The 20,585-nt window shown below is 53.1% G+C and overlaps 1 protein-coding gene across 1 annotated transcript; it reads right to left on the bottom strand.

Moving 5' to 3' along the window:
- Positions 1–7,510: 7,510 nt before the first annotated feature.
- Positions 7,511–12,082, bottom strand: Kcnf1 (potassium voltage-gated channel modifier subfamily F member 1). Its single transcript, XM_070015265.1, has one exon. It carries the CDS (start codon positions 11,635–11,637, stop codon positions 10,120–10,122), a length of 1,518 nt encoding a protein of 505 aa, XP_069871366.1. The 5' UTR covers positions 11,638–12,082; the 3' UTR covers positions 7,511–10,119.
- Positions 12,083–20,585: the final 8,503 nt, after the last annotated feature.

The following is a 20,585-nucleotide window of genomic DNA, read 5'->3' as shown; positions in this document are numbered from 1 at the left end:
GCCTAGTGTTCACCCTGCCAACTCCATGACAGGTACCCTAGATCCTCAAAGTGTGTGGGGTGCTGATGTTGTTGCTGCCTCCTCCCCTTGACAGATCACCTTGTTTCTGATGTCACTGGCGGCCCCCTATCCCAGAAAGAACTGCCTTGGCCTCCTGATTGGCTCCATGGTCTGTTCCTCCCCCTTCCTCCCCTTCTCTACAGCCATTGTCACCCTGGCTTCAGCGTTTTCCCATTAAGTAAGAATTGGATCTTTTCATGCCCTGCTGGACAATCAGCAGGTCCCAGTAGCTTCCAGACAAAGCCCACACCCTGGCAGGTGATCCCAATTCTTTGTGGCATGATCTCACAGAGGTGGTCTCCTGCCCAGAAGTGCCCTGTGGCTCATCCCAGACACCCCACACATCAGTGAAGTCCCCTGGCTTTGGTGGGCTGTACAGAGTCAGCAAAGAGCAGCCATTCAGTCCACATGGTTAGCACCATTTACCAAACGAGGGAAATAGGCCCCGGCAAGGATGACAACTTGGTCACACCACGAGTGGGGCACAGAGCCTTGGGCCTCTGGCTTCAGGACTTCAAACAGCACTGAGAGTGTCAGAGCTGGGGTTCACAAGCGCAGAAGGAGCTGGAAGGCTGGCCACTCGCAGTCCCATGGCCTTGGCCTCTGGGGGCTGCTGACTTGGGCAAAGTAACTACTAATCAGGCTTGCTCAACAGCCAGGCTACACGCTAGAGAAAACGATCTTTAAGGACTTATTCTGCCCGACTGGAGGTTTGGTGTCAGGAGCCGCTGTGGGAGGCTCTGGTTCTGTGACACAGGGGGACAGTGCAGAGAATCCCGGCCTGCTAAGCCCCTTGGTGTCTTGGACAGCAACAGACAGTGACAGGCACCTGCTCATCTCTGCTCAGCAGTTCCCCTGCCTCTGAGTTATGTGGAGATTTCTTTTTGTTTTTAAACCCTGTTCTGTGTTTAAATCTCAACTCTGACATGTATCTCAGGCTCATCCCTTCAATTAATGAGGATTCAAGAATGTCAATTTAAACCTGAACGTGTGTGATGAGGACAAAGGAGGTATTGGGTGCACAGTAGTCAGCTCAGTGCTGGGCACACAGTAACCCTTGGAGGTTTTGCCTAGCTCCCTTCCCATAGTAGGCAGCAGCCTGGCACAGACTCCTCTCAGTTCTCTTCTTGGCTTACAGGTTGAATATAATCTACTGCCCTTCATGTCACCTGCACATGCCCAGAAGAATCTGGAAGGATAACTGGTCCTCAAACCTGTGCTTCCTCTAATTCACACTGACCATAGCTAAGTAGGCCTGACCCCAAAGCCTTTGTTTTTTACTCCATTCTATTCTGTTCGATAGCTCAGAGACATTTGGTTCAAATGACTGAGTTCTCAGCACATGCCGTGACTTTGTTTGGCAGCGAAGCTTTGTAGGGGTCACAGAGCAGAGAGCTGTCCATTTCTGGAACAGTCTATTTCCCATGACCTGTCTCACTATCTCCCTGTTCCATGAAGGTGTCTTGGAAATAGAGTCTTCGAGCCAACAAGTGGCACCCAGAGCCCTTCCTGTACCCCGAAGTTACACACCCTTGTCACCAGCACGAGCTGTGATCACAAGTTCCTTCTGGACACACTTGGGTGGGCGTGAGGAGGTGGTGGCAGCAGACAGAGGGAAGACTGTGAGTCCTCCACAAGATAAAACCTGCGAAGAGCAAGGGGCGGTGCGGCTCACGTGGCAAAGTACCAGCCTTGAGCAAAACAGCCAGGAAAGCATGACAGGGAAGGCCCTGAGTTCAAGCCCCTGTACCAGCACACAGAAATGTCTGCAAGAGATGCCTTCATTCTCTAACTGGCACCAGCAACAGGCTAATAACTATATTAAGAAACAAAGCTCAGAGAGGTAAGGTGACCCATCGGAGAGACTGAGAAGAAGGAAAGTGATGGGAAAGGGCAAAAGGGAGGGAGGACGAGGCCACATCTTAAGTCCTCTAGTTACAAAAACATGGCAGTCCTCACCCTCGCACTTCCCGGGGGTGGCGGTATTCTCCCTGTGCGTCTGGGGAAGGCGTCCTGCGCCCCGCACGCTCAGCCGGGAGAGGGGCTCCGTTGCTATGGTTTTCTGTGTCTGGAGCTGCAGCGGCTGCGGCTCACAGCAACATCTGCCTGTTTCAGCGGCGTCCCGTGTGCGTCACGTCTGACCCGCGCTTTGGAATGTTCCTGGAGAGACCTGAACCTGCGGCCCAGCTTGGAGCCCCGCTCTGCCCCAGGGAGGCAATGGGCTTCTGGCATTTTCCCCTGCCACTGCCGGGAGACCTTGACTTATTCGGCTGGTGACTCATTCATGCGCTCCCATTCATTCCCGCCGCCAGCTCATCCGTTCATTCACTCCGCACTCACTCACCCATGTGGCACTGAAGCCCTCCCACTTCCGTTTCATTTGTTCATTCACTTATTCATCCCGCCACGTGCAAGGCCCTCCATGCACACTCATAAGCACAGGCCTCCCGGGGAACCGCGGGGACGGCCACTGTGTGGTGAGCGTTCACGTGGAGATAGGCAAAGCGGTGTTTCTGGTGTGGCAGGAGCAGGCACACGTAACCTGTACCATGGGGCTGGGGGGGGGGGGCAGTCCAGACCCGGAGCTCAGCAACGCCCCTCTCCACCTCAGGCTCTCTACAGAAAGGAAGATGAAGAAAGAAGGAAATCAGGGGGAAGGGGGGGGGAGAAGGGGAAGTGGGGGTATGTTCTCTGCCACCCTGTCGGCTGAGCCTTCATGAGGCCCCTGCTGGAAGTTTGCTGAGTCTTTTGGTCTTCCAGCCCAGCACAGACTAGAGGTATTGAGGAGACCAGGCGGAATCTCATTCTTTGGTGAGAGAGCTATATTAAGATCAATCCCATTGTGCTACAAACATTTGAATCATTCCCAGAATCCCAACCGCTTGGATTTGAATATGCATGAGAATCTGCCAGAAATGACGAAAATACATCCATCCATCGCTTTCTATATATATGTACATAATCACAAAGCGAGACAGCTCCGCCGGTAAAGAATAACAAGGCAATTTACCACCCAGAAGGAAGGGTGTAGAGGGCAGTGTCATCTTTGTGCCACCATTTGTGACACAGCCACCATTAATATGCAAGAGTTTGGGGCCAGCAGGAGCCCAGCCCACATCTGGACCACAAGCCCATTTTACAGATGAGAAGCTGAAGTTAAACAAGTCAGGATCGTGCCTCATAACCCTGGGCTGACCCAGGGAGGAAGTGGAGCTGGGATCTCTCTTGGCCCAAAGTCCAAGTTTGTCCACCCAGGAGCCTGTCTCAGACACCGAAGCAACGCTGCTCTTACCTGTGCTGGCCCTAGCGGTGCAGGCTCCATAAAACCACCAGGCACTGGTGGCTCATGCTTGTCATCCTAGCTACTCAGAAGGCTGAGATCTGAGGATCATGATTCTCAGCCAGCCTGGGCTGGAAAGTCCACGTGACTCTTATCCCCAATTAACTAGTAAAAAGCTGGATGTGAAGCTGTGGCTCATGTGATAGAGCATCAGTCTTGACCAAAAAAGCCGAGAGAGAGAGAGAGAGAGAGAGAGAGAGAGAGAGAGAGAGAGAGAGAGAAGAGAGAGAGGGGGGGAGGAGGGAGGGAGAGAGAGAGAGCGCACAAGAGCGGGCCTGTACCAGCACAAAAACAAACAAATAAGCATTCCCTGGAGTTCTCTTGGATGAGAGCATGAACCAATGTGGAGACAGGAATCTGAAAACAAAGATTTCTTAGAATCACATTTAAAGCCCCTAATTAGATGAAGAATAAAATAAAGTTGAACACCAAATTGATAATGAAGCAATAAAGCCAACAAAACCTTCAAGCACAGAAAGGATGTGTGTGTGAAGACTCACACACAAACCCAACATATACAAAACAAGACACACATAAAGTAGTATATATGTCCAATTGATCTAGTAAGAGAAGAAGGAGGAGGAATAATAACAACGATAATAATAATAATAATTCAGGAGATAAATAGCATGATAATAGAAGCGGAAGCTTATTTCTCTAGCTAAAGAAAGACTGTGTCTTCCAATTGAAAATCACATCCAAACACTGGAAGGCTAAAGCTTACTTTCTAGACAAAAATTTATGCAAGAATTTCTGGATACCGAAGCTACAGAGAATTCTAGATGCTTCTAGAGCGAAACACTAAATGGCCCTCAAAGAAACACATGGAACAAGTACACCGCCCCCCTTCCCCCCCCCCACTCTGGCTGTGCACTTTGTCCTCTAAAAGGCCGCGAGTTCTCAGCAAAGGTCTGGGCAGCCAGCAGCTGTGCCCAGATGCTGAGAGGATGGCATGCACCCCTCCCCCACGTCCAGGGCAGGTGACAGGGAAGCGGGTCCCAGGCCGCCCTTGGAGCCACAATCCAGAACCTCCATGGAGATGGTCAGTTCTGAGCAGCGTCGGCTCCCCCAGCACCAGCGCTGCCCTTTGCATGCAGGGATGGAGCCCAGGCAGGGGCCTGGCCTCTGGAGGGGACAGGACAAGCAACAGGGTCCAGAGGCCGAGGGGAGATCCTGGCTGGAGGACAGCGAGGGCAATGGGACAAAGGACGGTCCTTAGGCAGGAGGGCCCGGAAACAGGCCTAGCAGTGAGGCGGGGCTCGTGGGGGTCGGCAGGTGAGGGCATGGGGGCTGTGCCGCGGTGGAATGTGAGTGCCAAGTTCAGCCGCCTGCTCTCACCCGAGCCTGAGGAGACATGAAAGGGAAGGAGGGAGGGAGGGCTCTCTCCAGCACCTTCTCACCCACCAAGAAGCAGGGGGGGAAGCCACCGATGTACCTTAAAGACTGAGCTTAAGCCAAGTGCCACCTATAACCCTAGGTGCTTAGGAGGCCGAGACCTGAGGATTGAGGTTGAAAGCCAGCTCAGGCAGCAAAGCCTGTGCCACCCTTACCTTCAATTAACCTGCAAAACATAAATTAAAAAGCTGGAAGTGGAGCTGTGGCTCAAGCGGGAGAGTGCTACCTTGGAGTGAAAAAGCAAAGCGAGGACAGAGAGAGAGAGAGAGAGAGAGAGAGAGAGAGAGAGAGAGAGAGAGAGAGAGAGAGAGAGAGAAGATATCCGGGCTGCCAGGGCCCATCGGGGCTTCCTCTGGGACCTGGGTACTGAGGCCAGGTGAGGTCGCCCAGCCAGACCCAGCCAGCAGCGGCAGACATCTGTGGCCACTGCTGATAGTTCAGCAGCCTGCGTGCCAGCTGGAGCGCGGCCTGGCTGCTGAGGGCTGCGCCTCCCCCGCCCGGGCTGTCACAGTGGCAAATGCAGCACGAGCGTCTGCCGAGAAACCTGGCAGGGCTGGCAGGGCTGTAAATTCCCGTGTGGACTCAGCGGGTCCCCCGTGGTGGCCGTGGGCCTCTCTTCCTGGCATGGGACGCTGCTCCATACAGGAGAGAGGGGCGGGGCTGCACGGGTGCTGGCCGGGCTGGAGGCCACGCCCACCTCTCCATAGTGGGATGTCCACACGCAGTTCCCTGACTCTGGGGTCCCACGGATCGCGGAGCTGGCCCAGCAGTCCTGTCTTCCTGGCCACAGCTGCGGGCTCTGGGCCTAGCTCCTGCCGCTGCCACCAGCAGCAGCCTGTGACTTCTAGCCTCTGTGCCTCAGTTTCCCCATCTGTAAAACTGAGGATAAACGGTTTCCAAGTGGGAAGAGTCAGACGTAGTCATGGATGGCCACAAAACCAAGAAAGACTCTGCTCAGAGGCCCCAGGTTTTTTGTTTGTTCTTGTTGGGGTTTTTGGGGGGAGTGGGGTGTTTGAACTCAGCCTTGGCTCTTTCGCTAAAGTCTGCTGCTACCTCGCCTGAGCCACAGTCCACTTCCAGCTCTGCGCTGGTTCACTGGAGATGAGCGTCTCACTGCCATTCCTGCCTTGCCTGTGAGATGCTCAGATCCCAGCCTCTGCAGTAGCTAGGATGGCAGGCGTGCGTTGCCAGTGTCCGGTTCGTGTTTGTTTTTTCCCCCTTATGGAAGCCCACTTCACCCCTGTGGCCCCATCTCAGGCTGCTGCAGCAGAGAGTTGGGGGCCTCCGCCTCTGAGAATCAGCTGGTGAAGTGTGTCGCCAGGCGCTCGGCGTGTGGAGCTGTCTGCCCACAGGCGACAGGTGGGAGGCCTGTGGAAGCTTCTCATCCCGTCTCCCTGGGAGACGCCAGGAGCCATGGTTATCATCCGGGGAGCCGGGGAGGAGGGTGGCAGCCCTTCCCAGTACCGGGGGGTGAAGGACCCAACTCACAGCCCTACGCTGGGAAGTCCCTGCAAGGGCAACGAACCCATGACCTTTACCCCACCAGGACAGGTCCCGAATCCTGCACTTCCCAAGCATCGTGCGACGCACGCAGCTCATCATGAAAATGTCTTTCCTTTCTTGCAAAACACCACTGCGAGAGCCAGTGCACTCGCTTTGAAGGGACATGTTCTGGAAAGACAGAATGATGACCATCGCCTTCAACTTACTAGGGAGCGTGGGCCAGCCCCGAGGTGGGACCCACAGAGAGCAAAACGGGCCATCAGCTTCAGAAGCATGTGCCAGCAGCAGCTCTGGGCGTGGCTCCGGCCTCGCATAGCGGCCTGTGACTTCTGTCCTCTGGACCTCAGTTTCCCCACTGACAAGTCTGAGGATAACTAGTTTGCAGCCTGGAGTTATTCAGAAGCTTAAATGCAATTATTTGTGAAACTGTCACCGTGTGTCATTTCACTTAGCAGTCAGGAATACACACACACACACACACACACACACACACACACACACACACACACACACACACACACACACTCGCATTCACCACTCTCCTTTTTGGAATGACATTCACTGTGTGTTCCCAACATTATCAGAAGCAGACAGAGCTAAGTCCCCATTCAACTGTCCGTAATGAATGGCTTGTCACTCGAAAGTACACAGCTTAGGGGCCCAGTTCCCATTGGTGCAATGGATGGCCACCCTCCATGACACCCCCACTTTCCTGTTACCTTCTGCAACTCCATGAAGCATCATGCTGCCTCTCAAGAATGGTTAGAAGGGATGTACACTAATGTCCACCGTGGAGACCAGTGTGACGTGTGAGTCCCGGGCCCGGCGTGTGGCCACGGGTCAGGAACCCCGGCTTCACAGGGGGGCCAGGGCTGGCTCTGAGTGCAGGCAAACAGGATAACAGGTGCAGGTGTGGGAAGGAAAGGAGCAGGGACAGGGCCTGTGTGGGCCTGCATGGCGCTCTCTGCAGCCGGCCTCTCCTACTGCCCCTGAAACCTAGGACGCCCTTCCCATTTACGCTCTGGGGAGGCCTCCTACTCATTCTTCAAAGCCCTCCTCAGATGTCCTTGGCTTCAGCCCCGAGTTGCTGAGCTTCCTCTGTTAAGGATCTTGCTGGGCTCCCAGGGTCCCCTGATCTGTCACCTCTGTTCTATCTGGCACTCGACTGCAGCCATCCACAGCCCCAGGACAAATAGGCAATAGTATGAATGATTGATTCCAGTAAGACTTTATTTGTGGACGACGAATGTGAATGGTGCGCACCCACACAGCTACCTCAAACGTCCATGGGTCTTCGTACCTGGGTCACAGGAGTTATTCTTCCTCTAAGGTTTCTTTTTCAACCATTGAAAACGATAAAAACCAGTTGAAACTCACGGGCTGTACAAACACAGGCGATGGCTCAGCTCTGGGGCCACAAGTTCACCCACTGTAAACCCAGCGTCATGTTCCTCCGCGCAGGCTCCCGGAGCCTCAGGCGCTGCACTGGGAGCTTGCTGGACTCCAGGATGGCAGCGGCCAGCCCAGCTCCACAGACACAAGATCACCGGAGACTCACGGGTGCTTTAACGTTAATAAAAAACACTGACACCTGGGTATCACCCCCAGATTCTACTTTCATAGGGATGGGGTGCTACCTGGATGCTGAGTTTTCAAAGCTCCCCCAAGTGGTTCTGAGTTACAGCCCAGACTGCGGGCTGCCCTTTTTTTCCTGGTTTCTTAAGACCCTAGGCTGCTCCTCTAGGGAAAGTGTCTGAGGACCATTTGTCACCTGGCAGGTTGCTCAGGGACCAGGATCCTCTCAGACCCTAATTCATGGAGATCTCGGCCAATCAGCTTGCCCCTCTGGGATTTCATCTCTAACTCCTTGGAAGAGATGAGCTCCGAGACAGGGTTAGAGAAAGGACTGGCCGGTGCTGGCCTCATCTTGCTGTTGCGGGTGTCAGAGAAGGCAGCCTCTTCCCAGGCCACCCTGCTGGCTCTACCTTCCCGGGACTCCTCGGTCTTGCAGGGGCAAGCTCTTGGGCCAGCACTGGCTCCAGGCTGACCACGATTCAGGGAGTGAGCCACCCATTCACCAACCCCACTATGCCCCGGGATTGCAGACCACACCCCCAATTGCCTCCCAGCCCCTTCCCTCCCTTCCCCCATCTCCTCCTCCCTCCTTTAATAGGACTTGGCGAGGTCAGGGCACTCCTAGTCTTAGCCAGCCTGGTCAGAAGTGCCAGGGGACCTTCAGAATTCTCCAGGGGGAGGAGGACTACGGGACCCAGCAGAGCCCCTCTAGAGCAGCCATCAACATACCTGCTACACAGCCCGTCCACTTATGAGCCAGGCTGCTTCTGTCCCCCATGGGGAAGACCCTAACTCCAGCCCAAGACCTCCCCACCAAGAACCCCTCCAGCATGGGCAGCCTCTCCCTAGAGCCCCCACCATAAGTAACAGCAACCCCAGATCTTAGAAGGGCAGATGTAGAAGGGGCCCAGGAAACCATCTTTCTTCCATATGCATGGAGGAAACCTGGGCCCAGGGAAGGAGAGAGCAGCCTGGTAGGGTGGCTGGCCCCCATTTCTCCATTTATGCCTCTGCCCGGTACCCCAGTGCAGGCCTCGGCCCTCTCCTCCTGCTCACCCAGCCCAGCCCACAGGAGACAGCTGGAGGATGTACCTCCTTTCCAGCACAAGACAACAGGACAGCTGCCATTACATGTTCACTTACTAAGTTCCAGGGGCTCTGCTAGAAACCATGGCTCTCTGCGGTCATTATTTTACATCTCCATTTTGGAAACAACCAGAATGAGAATCAGAGACACAAATAGGCAAGTCTAAAGCCACTCAGCCAAGGGGGGGGGGTGGTACTCAACAAAAGCCTTTAAGTTCTAAGACAAGTTCCATTTTCCTCATTCACTGGACTCAAATTCCCATTTGTTTGGCTTCTCCCTCCCACTTCCCCCAGAAATGGCTGACGGTGAACCTCTGGGGAGCCATGCTATCAGGGTAGAACTAAGGACAGTGGGAAGGTAGCCCCCCAAAGAGGCTCAGACCTTCCCCCTGAGCTCTCCAAGACCATCCAGCATCGGAGAGAACACGTGAATCCGGAGATCACCAGACACAGCACGGAATCTCTGGGCCTCAGTTTCTCCACCTGTGAAGCAGGAATACCCATCTAGCAGGATCTCTGGACACACCCGGGAGTTGTATGCCCTCGCTGCTGCTCAGGGTGGCAGGCCCCTGTGCTCTGCTTCCTGCCGGGAGCACTCAGAAAGCCAGCTGTCCCCAGAAGGGAACAAGAAGATCTGACGGGCCTAGCCTCCTGGAACGTGGCAGGGCGCCTTGGCACGCTGAGTCCCGCCTCAGAGTTCCTCTTCAATGAGCTCTCCACTAAAGATAGTGCCGGCCGCCCCATGGCTGCTTCCTTACCTCCTGGCCTGGCACTGGGTGGAGGCGGGGGAGCTCCTTTGGGGCGTTAGCCAGCCCAAGATGAAACTCACACCACTGGGGAGGGGTGCATGGAGCAGGGAGCTTTTACAGAAGGGGACACGGGACCAAGCGTGGCTCCTGTCCGCAGCCAGGACACCCCATTTGTCCCATACTGCCCTATGGCTCCTGAACCCCACGTCTCGATACTGGATAGCTGGCAGGCAAGGAGGCTTTCCCAGCCCTGGTAAAGGAGACCAGAGAGGCCTTTTTAGGAGAGTCTGTTCAGGGTGGCGAGCTGGGGGACACGGGCAGACCCTCTCCGGCAGCTGCCAACATGCCTGACACAGTGGGTCCATCCATCCACTGTCCCGTCCATTTCTGCTCCCGCCCCCACCCCCGCCCTCACTTGCAGCTCTGCAGCCGGGTCCTATGGTACTTCTCCTCTGTCAGCAGGGGGATGAAGGTGTCGCTGTGGGACAGCTTCAGCCGGCTGCCGCCCCAGCTGGGCGGCTCCTTGGCGGCAGGCTCTGGTGGCGGCGGGAGGGCGTCCAGGTCGCTGCGCGAGCCCCCGGCCTTGCCCTCGCCCCCGCTGCTGGAGTTGAGCTCCATCAGCTCCAGCTCGTGCTTGGCGGCCGTCTCCAGGACGCGCTGCTTGTTGTAGTACCTGACAAAGTTGTTGATGATGGGGTGGATGGGCAGCGCGATGGCAATGACCCCGCACAGGAAGCTGATGGCGGCGTTGAGCTTGCCCAGGGTGGTCTTGGGGTAGATGTCCCCGTAGCCCACGGTGGTCATGGTGATGATGGCCCACCAGAAGGACTGCGGGATGCTCTTAAACAGGGTCTCGGGATGGCTCTGCTCCATGGTGTAGCCCAGCGCCGAGAAGACGAAGATGCCCACGGCCAGGTACATGAGCAGCAGGCCGAGCTCCTTGAAGCTGCGCTTGAGGGCGTAGGTGAGGGTCTGCAGGCCTGAGGAGTGGCGGGCCAGCTTGAAGATGCGCGCCACGCGCATGATGCGCAGCGCCTGCACGGCCTGCTGCACGTTGGTGAGCTCCATCATGCGCGCGCCCAGGTGTGTGAGCGTGAGGCTCACGTAGAAGGGCAGGATGGCCAGCACGTCCACGATGTTCATGAAGGACAGGACGAAGTGCAGCTTGTTGGGCGAGGAGAAGAGGCGCAGCAGGTACTCGAGCGTGAACCAGCCGATGCACGCCGTCTCCACGTTCTCCAGCGTGGGGTGCTCCACGCGGTTGCCGTCGGCGTCCAGCACCTGCAGCTCCGGGATGGTGCCCACGCACATGACCACGGAGGACACCAGGATCAGCAGGAAGGACAGCACGGCCACCACGCGGGCCGGGCGCGACGACTCGGGCTTCTCCAGGAACTTCCAGACGCTCTTCTGGCCGCGGCGCCAGCGGCCCGGCGCCGCGTCCCCGCCCAGGTCGTCCAGGATGAGGCGCACGCGCCGCGCGATCTCCTCCAGCTCCTCGCGCTTCTCGCTCAGGTGGCTCTTGCAGCAGTCGTCCAGGAACTTGAGGTCCACCTTCCAGAAGTCCATCTCGCTCTTGAAGCAGATGGGGCAGATGCCCTTCTTCATGTGCACCTCTCCGAAGTAGTACACCTCGATGACGCACTTGAACGCGTCCGGGTCCCGGTCGAAGTAGAACTCGCGCCGGCCGGGGTCGTAGTCGTCGCACAGGGAGAAGATGGTGTCGTAGCCCCCCGCCAGGCAGGTCATGAGCTCGGCCAGCCGGGTCTCCGGGTACCGGCTCAGCAGGTCTCCGTACAGCACCTGCCGCACGCCCCCCACGTTCACCACGATCTCCATGTCGTCGCCCGCCGCCGCCGCCGCCGCCGAGCCCGGGCTGCCGGGCTCCGGGAGGCTGCGCTCCTCCGAGCCGTCCATCGTCCCCGCCATCCCCGGCTCCGCGGCGGGTCTCCGCGGCGCGCGGCGCGCCGGGCGCTCAGAGCGGGCGGCGAGGGGCCGGGGCGCGCGGCGGGGGAGGCATGCGCCCGGCCGGGGCGCCCCGGGCCGGCACCCGGGCGCGCGGGGCGATCGGGGGCGCTGAGGGGATGAGGGGTCCTCTCACCTCTCACCCCCGGATGACGCCTGCGCGGCGCGATCCGCAGCGTCGGCTCCTGCGAGTCGGGGGTCCCTTGGTGGGTGGCGGGCTCCGGGGCGCGCGGGCGCGCGGGCGGGCGGCGGGGGCGGGGCGGGGGTTGCTCGGAGCTGGGAGCTGCGGGACCCGCGCCGGCCGCCGCCGCCGAGGTGCGCCGAGGTGCGCGCAGAGGACGAACTTAGGCTCCGTGCCCGAGCCCGCTCCTAAACACAATAGGGATTCCGGCTGACGTCAAGCGCTCTCCCGCTGAACCCTCCCGGCGACAGCCCGCACCGCCCCGCACCGCCCCGCACACGCCGCGGGCGGGTGGGCGAGCCCCGGGCGGCGCGGCTGCCGCCCGCACCGCACCGCACCGCGCGGCGAGTGCCGCCGCCCCCACCGCGCCACCGCCGCGCGCAGGGGCTCGGCTCGCAAGTTCTCTCTCTCTCTCTCTCTCTCTCTCTCTCTCTCTCTCTCTCTCTCTCTCTCTCTCTCTCTCTCTCTCTCCCTCCCCTTCCCTCCCCTCCCCTCCCCTCCTCTCCTCTCCCTCCGCTCCCCTCCCCTCCCCTCCCCTCCGCTCCTTTCCTCTTCTCCTCTCTGCCGAGTGCAAGGCACGGGGTGACAGAAAGCGGCTGCCTGTTGCTCAGCAGGAAATGGAGTCGGGAGCCCCGTCTAGGCGCAGCCGAGATCTGGAAGGTTCCCTGTTCTCTGACCACGATGGTCACCTTCGCCCCCAACACGACATGGGGTCACCTAGTCCAAACCTCCAGGACGCAAGGGCTTGCCCCAGGCCACCCAGGGAAAGAAAGGGAGGAGAGCGAGCGGCCACCGTCACCTCCTGCCTGGCCCCTCTGCTGGGCCATCCTGGCTGCCCACCGGTCCCACTTCCCTGCAGTCCCCTCCCCCTGCCACCAGCACCCCCCCCACCTCCCATGAGGCCTCTGCGCTTCTGGCAGGGTGTCAATGCCCCCCCCTTCTATCTTTTCTAGAACCATCTCAAAGACCTCGACCTTCTCCCTTCCTGTCAACTGTCCTCTGCATGTGCCCTGGGGTGAGATCTCAGCCCAGTGTTAACAGACGTGCTAATGTTCAGACCCTTACAGGGACTGAACATAATCCTACATCCTGTCAGGCAGAGTGGGCTGCACCCAGAGGCCCCCCCCACCCTGAGGTGTGTCCTTTGGGTGGCACTGATCTATGTGCGGGCGCCTGTGTATGACAGCTGTCACTAGAGGGGTGGGGGCAGGGAGGACTTTAGAAATTGGGGATGGGGGAATCTACTTTCTGCTCAGTTTTCCTGTGAATCTCAGGCTGCTCTTTTAAAAGGTTACTAGAAGAGGGGTGCTTGTGGCTCTTGCCTGTAATCTGGGCTACTCAGGAAGCTGAGATTTGGAGGAGCAGAGCCAGCCCAGGAAAGAAATTAATGAGACCCCATCTCTAAATAACCAGCAAAAACCAGGCTGGAGGAGTGACTCAAGTGGTAGAACACCTGGTGAGTGAGTGAGTCAAGCAAGCAGGAAGCCCTGAGTTCGAGTCCTGACACCCAGCTCCCCCCAAAATGTTACTAGAATTATATTCCGTAGGTTGAGTGTTTTAAAACTTAAGGGCATGTTCCTTAATGAATCATGAAATCAACCCACTGGGTCAATGACACTACTTTTTTTCTTCAATGAGATCATTTAAAATGGAACATACTAGAGTACCCAACACAAAGTATTTCTTAGAGACATGTCTTACAAATTTCATTTGCTTTCCACTTGACATGCTATTCAGATTATGAAATCAAGGCTCATAGAGGTGGAGGATAATAACATGAAGTATTATAAGTGTATTATATGCCAGGTACTCTCTGAGTACTTGCATTTTCATGCTTGGTATTCCCTGAGTGCTTGTGTTTTTATACTTGGTCTCCACAGCAGTTCTTTGAGGAAATGAGTTTGGTAAGAGCCAATTACACCACGTCTGAGAGCTCCCGGGCTGCGAGGTCCGTTCCACCCAGCACAAGCCCACAGGCCACCCCTGCACGTGCTGGCACTCAGCTTCCAGGCCACGTTCTTCTCTGTTGTCTCCAGCGGGCCCCTCTACTCAGAGTCAAATCCAACTTGCATCCCAGTCTGAGCCTAATGGGCTTAAAAGGGCTCTTCCTTCAGCCAGTTACTTAAATATTCATTGAGCTCCTAAGACACACAGCACATGCCAGGCCCCACCCTGAGTGTAAGACAGAGTTCTTACTCTAATGAGAGCCGTCGATGTCATCAGAAAGGTATGTCCAAGGCGTGGCATTTTGTGACAGTTAAAAAAACTAAAAACCCTGGTGCCAGTACCTGCCTATAATCCTAGCTACTGAGAAGACTGAGATCCCAGGATCCCAGTTCAAAGCCAGCCCAAGGAAGAAAAATCCAAGCGACTGTTATCTCCACAAAAAGCTGGAAGTAGAGCTTGGGCTCAAGTGGTAGAGTGTCAGCCTTGAGCAAATCCAAGCTAAGATACTGTACCCAGGCCTTGCGTTCAAGCCCCAGTATTGGCAATCAATCAATTAATCAATACTAGAAGTTGAATGATGGAGATCAAGGCATCTGGGTACCAAGTGGGCTGCCACTGTGGCTGGCTGCCATGGGCCAGTCGTCCTGCTGTGGGCAGGACTCAGCCATTTCCCATTCCATCCTGCACAAACGCCTCAAAGGAAACAAACCTTCATGCACTCTGAGCTTGGGCAACCAATCTCCAGAAACTTCCAGACAGCATTCTAAGCTTGGGCAATCAGTCTCCAGAAAGTTTCAGACAGTAAGAATGCTTAAATGAGGCTGCAGGCTGACCCACTGTGACAACAAGATGTACAGGACACTATATTGTAGGGGAGGTGGGGAGGGAAGTGATGTTAAGGGGAAAATAAAGGAGGAGGTAACAATGAACACTGTGAAATGTACTCATTACCTTACTCATGTAACTGTAACCCCTCTGCACAACATTTTTACAATAAAAAAATAATAATAAAAAATACCAGCAACAAAAACAAGAACTTTTCAGACAGTAAATTATGTGCTGTTTCTACCACCCAAGCTGGAGTGCTTGTCACAGCAGCTCAAGCTGACTGTTACATTCTCCTTTCTTCATCCCTGCCCAGTACTTCCTGGACCTCCCTCCTATAAAATCCCTGGGTACAGGTCCCTCACCTCTATTGCCCATCTGGATTTTGTGAGAGGTCAGGCAGTGGTTCCATAAATACACATAAACAATGTGTTTTCTTCTCATTGGTCAATGTTATATAGAAACTCGAGCAACAGTCTGGATCCATTTAGAATTTTTTGGGACAGCAAATGAAAGGTCTGGACTTTTTGGCTAAAAATGGAAAGTTCCTTGCTGTGGTGTATTCAGGTCTGCATAGGACTTCTGTGGAAATTGTACTTTTATGACATCGAGGGTGTGTGTAGGGGGGGTAAGACGAAGCATGGAATCTTCTCTTAGATACAAGCAGCATTCTGATTTTGGGCTTTCAACTTAAATGGGAGAGAAGAAACAATCTACTCAGGCATTATGGGAATGACTGTTGGAGCTGTGCTTTGTTTATTAAATGTTTTTTTTTAATTTGTTGAACAATAACATTTTGGGCTTCTGAATACTCAATTTCCATGACACTAATTAAAACCAGCATATGTGTACCTGCGATTTGTCTAGACGATGAATAATGCAAGCTATAATCTATTCCTTTTTGATGAACTAATCAGTTCTGCTCAGTTAAAATTTCTTTGTGTTCTACTGAATTTAATAATACCTTTTATCAAAATGTAGCTCTGTGCTGCATCAGAAATTTGCATTTCATTATTTGCCACACACCCATCAGTACCAGCAAGCTTGCCCCACCCCCTCACGGGGGATTTGATTGACAAGAGGCTCAGCCTATCTACTGTTCTCTAAGTAGCCTGGACCATGGGGGTCAAGTGCAGGCTGCAGAGTAGGTGGGAGTTGATGGCTGATGGAGAATAGGTAGAGAAGAGAATGATGTAAAACTGAATCATCAGAAAACCAGCTGCTTCTCTTTAAAATGCCTCTATTTTTCATCAGCAAAATGGAACTAATGACCTTTTTCTTTCCTGACTACAAGAACTACAGGAAGCAATAAAAGATGAGGTGGAGCAGGTTCCAGAAATGGAAAGATGTCGAAGGCACAAGACACAAAGGCAGATGGAGGCAGAGGAAGTCAGCAGTGTGGAGGGGAGCGGGCCAGTTCCACAAAGCGCACACCTCCCCTCTCCGCCTCCCCCTCCGTCCCCTCCCCTCCTTTCCCTGGGCTCTTGCCTCTGCTCAGCTCTGACTCATCCTCAGGGGGCTGGCGGCTGGTGCCATGGCTGGAGGGCTGAGGGCTGAGGAGTGATGGGGTTGCCTAACGCCCCAGACCTGTAGAAAGATGTCTGAGACTTACCACTGCAGCTGGGCAGCACACTGTGGACTTAAGTTCAAGTCATGTTAAGGTTGTCAGGGAAAGAGATAAGCAGTTAGGAAACAGATTGAGGAGCTGCTCGGGGAATGGGGTGAGAATCCTGGAGAAATTTGGTATTTGTGCTTTGTTTAAAACATACTAGTGTCCAGCACTGGTGGCTACTCAGGAGGCTGAGATCTGAGGATCATGGTTCAAAGCCAGCCCAGGAAGGAAGATCTGTAGGGCTGCTATCTCCAATAATCAGCAATAAGGCAGAACTGGTGCTGTGTCTCAACTGGTATAGCCCTTGCCTTGAGCAAAAGAAGCTCAGGGACAGTGCCCAGGCCCCAGAGTTCAAGCCCCAGGACTGGTGCGCGCGTGCACATGCACGCTCACACACACACACACACACACACACACACACACACACACACACACACACATACACAAACCTAGGTCCTTTAGCAGGGTCCAGTGACTCACGCCTGTAATCCTAGCTACTCAGGGGGCTGGAATCTGATGATCACGTTTTGAAGCCAGCCCAGGCAAGAAAGTCTGTGGGACTCATCTCCAATTAACTTATCCCCCCCACCCCCCCCCCCCCATAAAGAAGCCAGAAGTTGACCTATGGCTCAAGTGGTAGAATGTTACCCTTGAGCAAAAAAAGTCAGGGACAGTGCCCAGACCCTGAGTTCAAGCCCCAGGACTGGCAAAAAAGAAAAAAAAGAAAAAAGAAAAAAGAGTTCCTTAACATTTCCTTGAATTATCAAACCTGTGTGTGTGTGTGTGTGTGTGTGTGTGTGTGTGTGTGTGTGCATTCCAATGAGAGAGCCCCTTTTTACATCCATCAACTTCCCAACTGGCAAAAGATCAGATCTATACACACATTTGCTTTTCATGTCTTCACAATAAAGTGCTTCAAATGCAGCAGCTTAAACAATACATATTTGGTTTTGAGCAGTACTGGGGATTGAACTCAGAGCCCCGGCACTTCCTGAGGTTTGAACTCAGAACTGGGCAAGTGCTTTGCTATTTGAGCCCTACCGATTACCCATCTGTCATGTTGGGGTGCTCAGGGGCAGGAGTCCGGGCCTGGCTTAGCTGGCTCCTTTGCCAGCGTTTCACATCTCTGGCAGAGCTGAGGCTCGTCCGAGGCTCCCCTTCCATGCGCACACAGAGACTCCAGGTCCTTGTAGGCTAGGACTTGCTAAAACTAGATTCTTCTCCAAGACCAGTGTCCTCTCTCAGAGAAGGCTCCAATTCTCTTTTAAGAAGCTTTTTTGATTAGGCCAGCCTTACAAGGGAGAGTCTCCCTTTGGTTAACTCAAAAGTCAGAACTGATGAGGTGTCTTAACTATATCCGTAAGGTCCCTTCACATTTTCCATACAAGCTAGCCACAGGCCTGTCGTGTGGGAGGGCCTCTGCCCACCCAGCACTCAGGGGAGGCCTTGTGCAGACTTCAAACACCAGGGGACAGGAATCATCTGCTGATGATATACGTTTTGGTGTATGGCTAGGCCTTTAAAATAGATAGGAGACTGATGGATGATAGGTAGGTAGGTAGGTAGATAGATAGATAGATAGATAGATAGATAGATAGATAGATAGATAGATAGATAAAGGAAGTGAAGGAAACAAGATTTTCTAACTTAGTATTACTTTATACATGTTGCAAATTTGTACTCATGGGAATTATGTGTCTATTCTCCTGAGATCAGATACTATGTTTGCTTCCAGCTTTCTACTGCTAAAATAATGCTGTAACAAGAGTACAGACTTTTGCCCTTGCCTATTTCTCTAGCTGTAAGACTGGTTCCTATGTCTATGTTAAAGACAGTAGACATTAAAATTTTTAATAAATGTAGCTAGACTACTTCACAGAGAAGCAATCTCAGGGGAAGACTGTATTTCCCCCAAATGCTTACATTTCTAAATATAATCAGTCCTTTCAAAACTCTGGCAACTAGAACAGTGAAAATACCTTGTTATGATTTGTGTGTGTGTGTGTGTGTGTGTGTGTGTGTGTGTGTGTGTGTGTGTGTGTGTGTGTGTGTGTGTGTGTTTCCCGGACGTTAGTGACTCACACCTGTAACCCTAGCTGCTCACAAGGCCAAGCCAACCTGGGCAGAAAAGTCCATGAGACTCACATCTCCAATTAACAAGCAAAGTGCTGAAAACAGAGGTGGCTCAAAAAGCTGAGTGCCAGCCTTGAGCAAAACTCCAAGTGAGAGGGGTAGGCCCTGAGTTCAAACCCCAGTACTGGCACAAAAACGTGTATTTTTATTACTGATGAAATGCAATCAATGGCTTTAGAAGCTCTATTGCCATTCAGATTTTTGTCATTTATCACCCTTATTTCTCACGAAACTTCTGGACTTGATGGAGCAACATAACTCAGTCATTCACTTAGTTGTTTTGATAGAGATTTTGATCACTAAAGCAGACTCTGTAAAGACTTCTTTTAAATACACATTGTCTTGTATGCCACAGACATTAATTACTGAGCAATTGTTCTATTTAGGACTCTTAGCCAAGTATGAAACATTGAAAAAATGAAAATACCATTACTGCTACCCACAAAGAATATCCACTCTCATGGGCTTTATAGCAAAGTCTCCTTTAAGATATTGAACTTTGGGGCTGGGAAGTTGGCTCAGTGGTAGAGCGCTTGCCTTGCATGCCTGAGGCCCTGGGTTCAATTTCTCAGCACCACATAAGCAAAAAGAAAAAAGCCGAAGTGGTGCTGTGGCTCAAGTGGTAGAGCACTAGCCTTGAGCTGAAGAGCTGAGGGACAGCACCCAGGCCCAGAGTTCAGGCCCCTTGACCGGACCAAAAAGAAAAGAAAAGAAAAGAAAAAAGATATTGAACTTACAGGTAAAAATGGGTAAGTCTCAATTTCCTTCAAAGATTGATTGAACACCATTCAAGAAATCTACCAATATCATGAACAGCCCTGTATCTACTAAGCAAAAAGAACATTGTAGTTAGAAATCTTCCTACAAGGCAAACTCCAGGTCCCAGATGGCTTATCTGAGGGAGGCCACCAAATGTTTAAAGAAGAAATAATACAATTTTTATTTTTTTAAGTCTACAAAATAGAAAACACCCCCCCCCAACTCAATGAAGCAGCTTTACCCTAGTACCAAACCAAACAGACAGACAGGCTTTGCAAGAATTGCACAGATATTACAGATAACACCTCCCATAAACACATAAAAATGTAAACAAAATGTGAGCAAATCATTGAAACGTTTTGATCAAGAGTGTGTGGCGCTATCACAGGAGAGTTATTCAGACCCATGGGATAATAGTAAAATTTATGGTCAAATTCAAAGTCCTTGATCTTCAAAGAGGATAGCACAACAACCTAACGAAGGAAGAATCATCCTTACAAAGTGTACTGGGACACCACTCATGCTCACAGAGCCACACAGACGCAGTGAAGTGGCCAGCGATGACGCAGCAGGGACAGTAGAACTGAGGTTGTTCCCGTATACAATGTACACTATGGACTGTGGTAATCGGGTCAGTGGTAAACCTACTATGGTCACAAGTGTACCAATCCCATGGGAAATGGCACAGTACTGGGTGGTAGGGGGAGGGGAAGGGAGGTCTGTGGCAACTCTACTTTCTACTTGATTTTGCCATATAAAATTGTTCATGTATGGATGTATGGATGTACATATATCTATATCTATCTATCTATGTATCTCTCTCTTTCTTTCTCTCTCTCTCTGTGTGTGTGTGTGTGTGTGTGTGTGTGTGTGTGTGTGTGTGTGTGTGTGTGTGTGTGTGTGTGTGTCTCTAAAGGGTTTTTCTGGGCACCAGTGCTCACATCTACAATCCTAGATACTCAGGAAGGCTGAAATCTGAGAATCGCAGTTCAAAGCCATATAGGAGAGACTCTTTTTTTTTTTGGGGGGGGGGGTTCAGTCGTGGGTCCTGAACTCTGGGCCTGGGCACTGTCTCTCAGCTCTTCAGCTCAAGGCTAGTGCTCTACCATTTGAGCCACATCGCCACTTCCGGCTTTTTCTTATGTGGTGCTGAGGAATCGAACTCAGGGCCTCAGGTATGCAAGGCAAGGGCTCTAACACTGAGCCACCTTCCCAGCCCAAGATAAATGTCTTTTTTTTTTTTTTTTTTTTTTGGTACTGGGGATCTAACCCAGGACGTTGCACTTGCTAGGCAAATGCTTTGCCACTAAGCTACATCCCAGCCCCTAGGAAAGACTCTTATCTCCAACAAACCAGAAAAAAAAGCAGAAGTGGAGTGTGGCTCAAGTAATAGAGTCCTAGCCTTGAACAAAACAGCTAAGTGAGAGCTTAAAGCCTTGAGTTCAAGCCCCATAC

This window comes from Dipodomys merriami, unplaced genomic scaffold (genome assembly GCF_024711535.1).
Source record: "Dipodomys merriami isolate MVZ:Mamm:240054 unplaced genomic scaffold, mDipMer1.0.p SCAF_110, whole genome shotgun sequence".
Lineage (NCBI taxonomy): Eukaryota > Metazoa > Chordata > Mammalia > Rodentia > Heteromyidae > Dipodomys > Dipodomys merriami.
This window is presented reverse-complemented; position numbering and strand designations above follow the sequence as displayed.

Coding starts and splice junctions, on each gene's coding strand:
- Kcnf1 (XM_070015265.1), bottom strand. CDS start 11,637: ATGGCGGGGACGATGGACGGCTCGGAGGAGCGCAGCCTCCCGGAGCCC.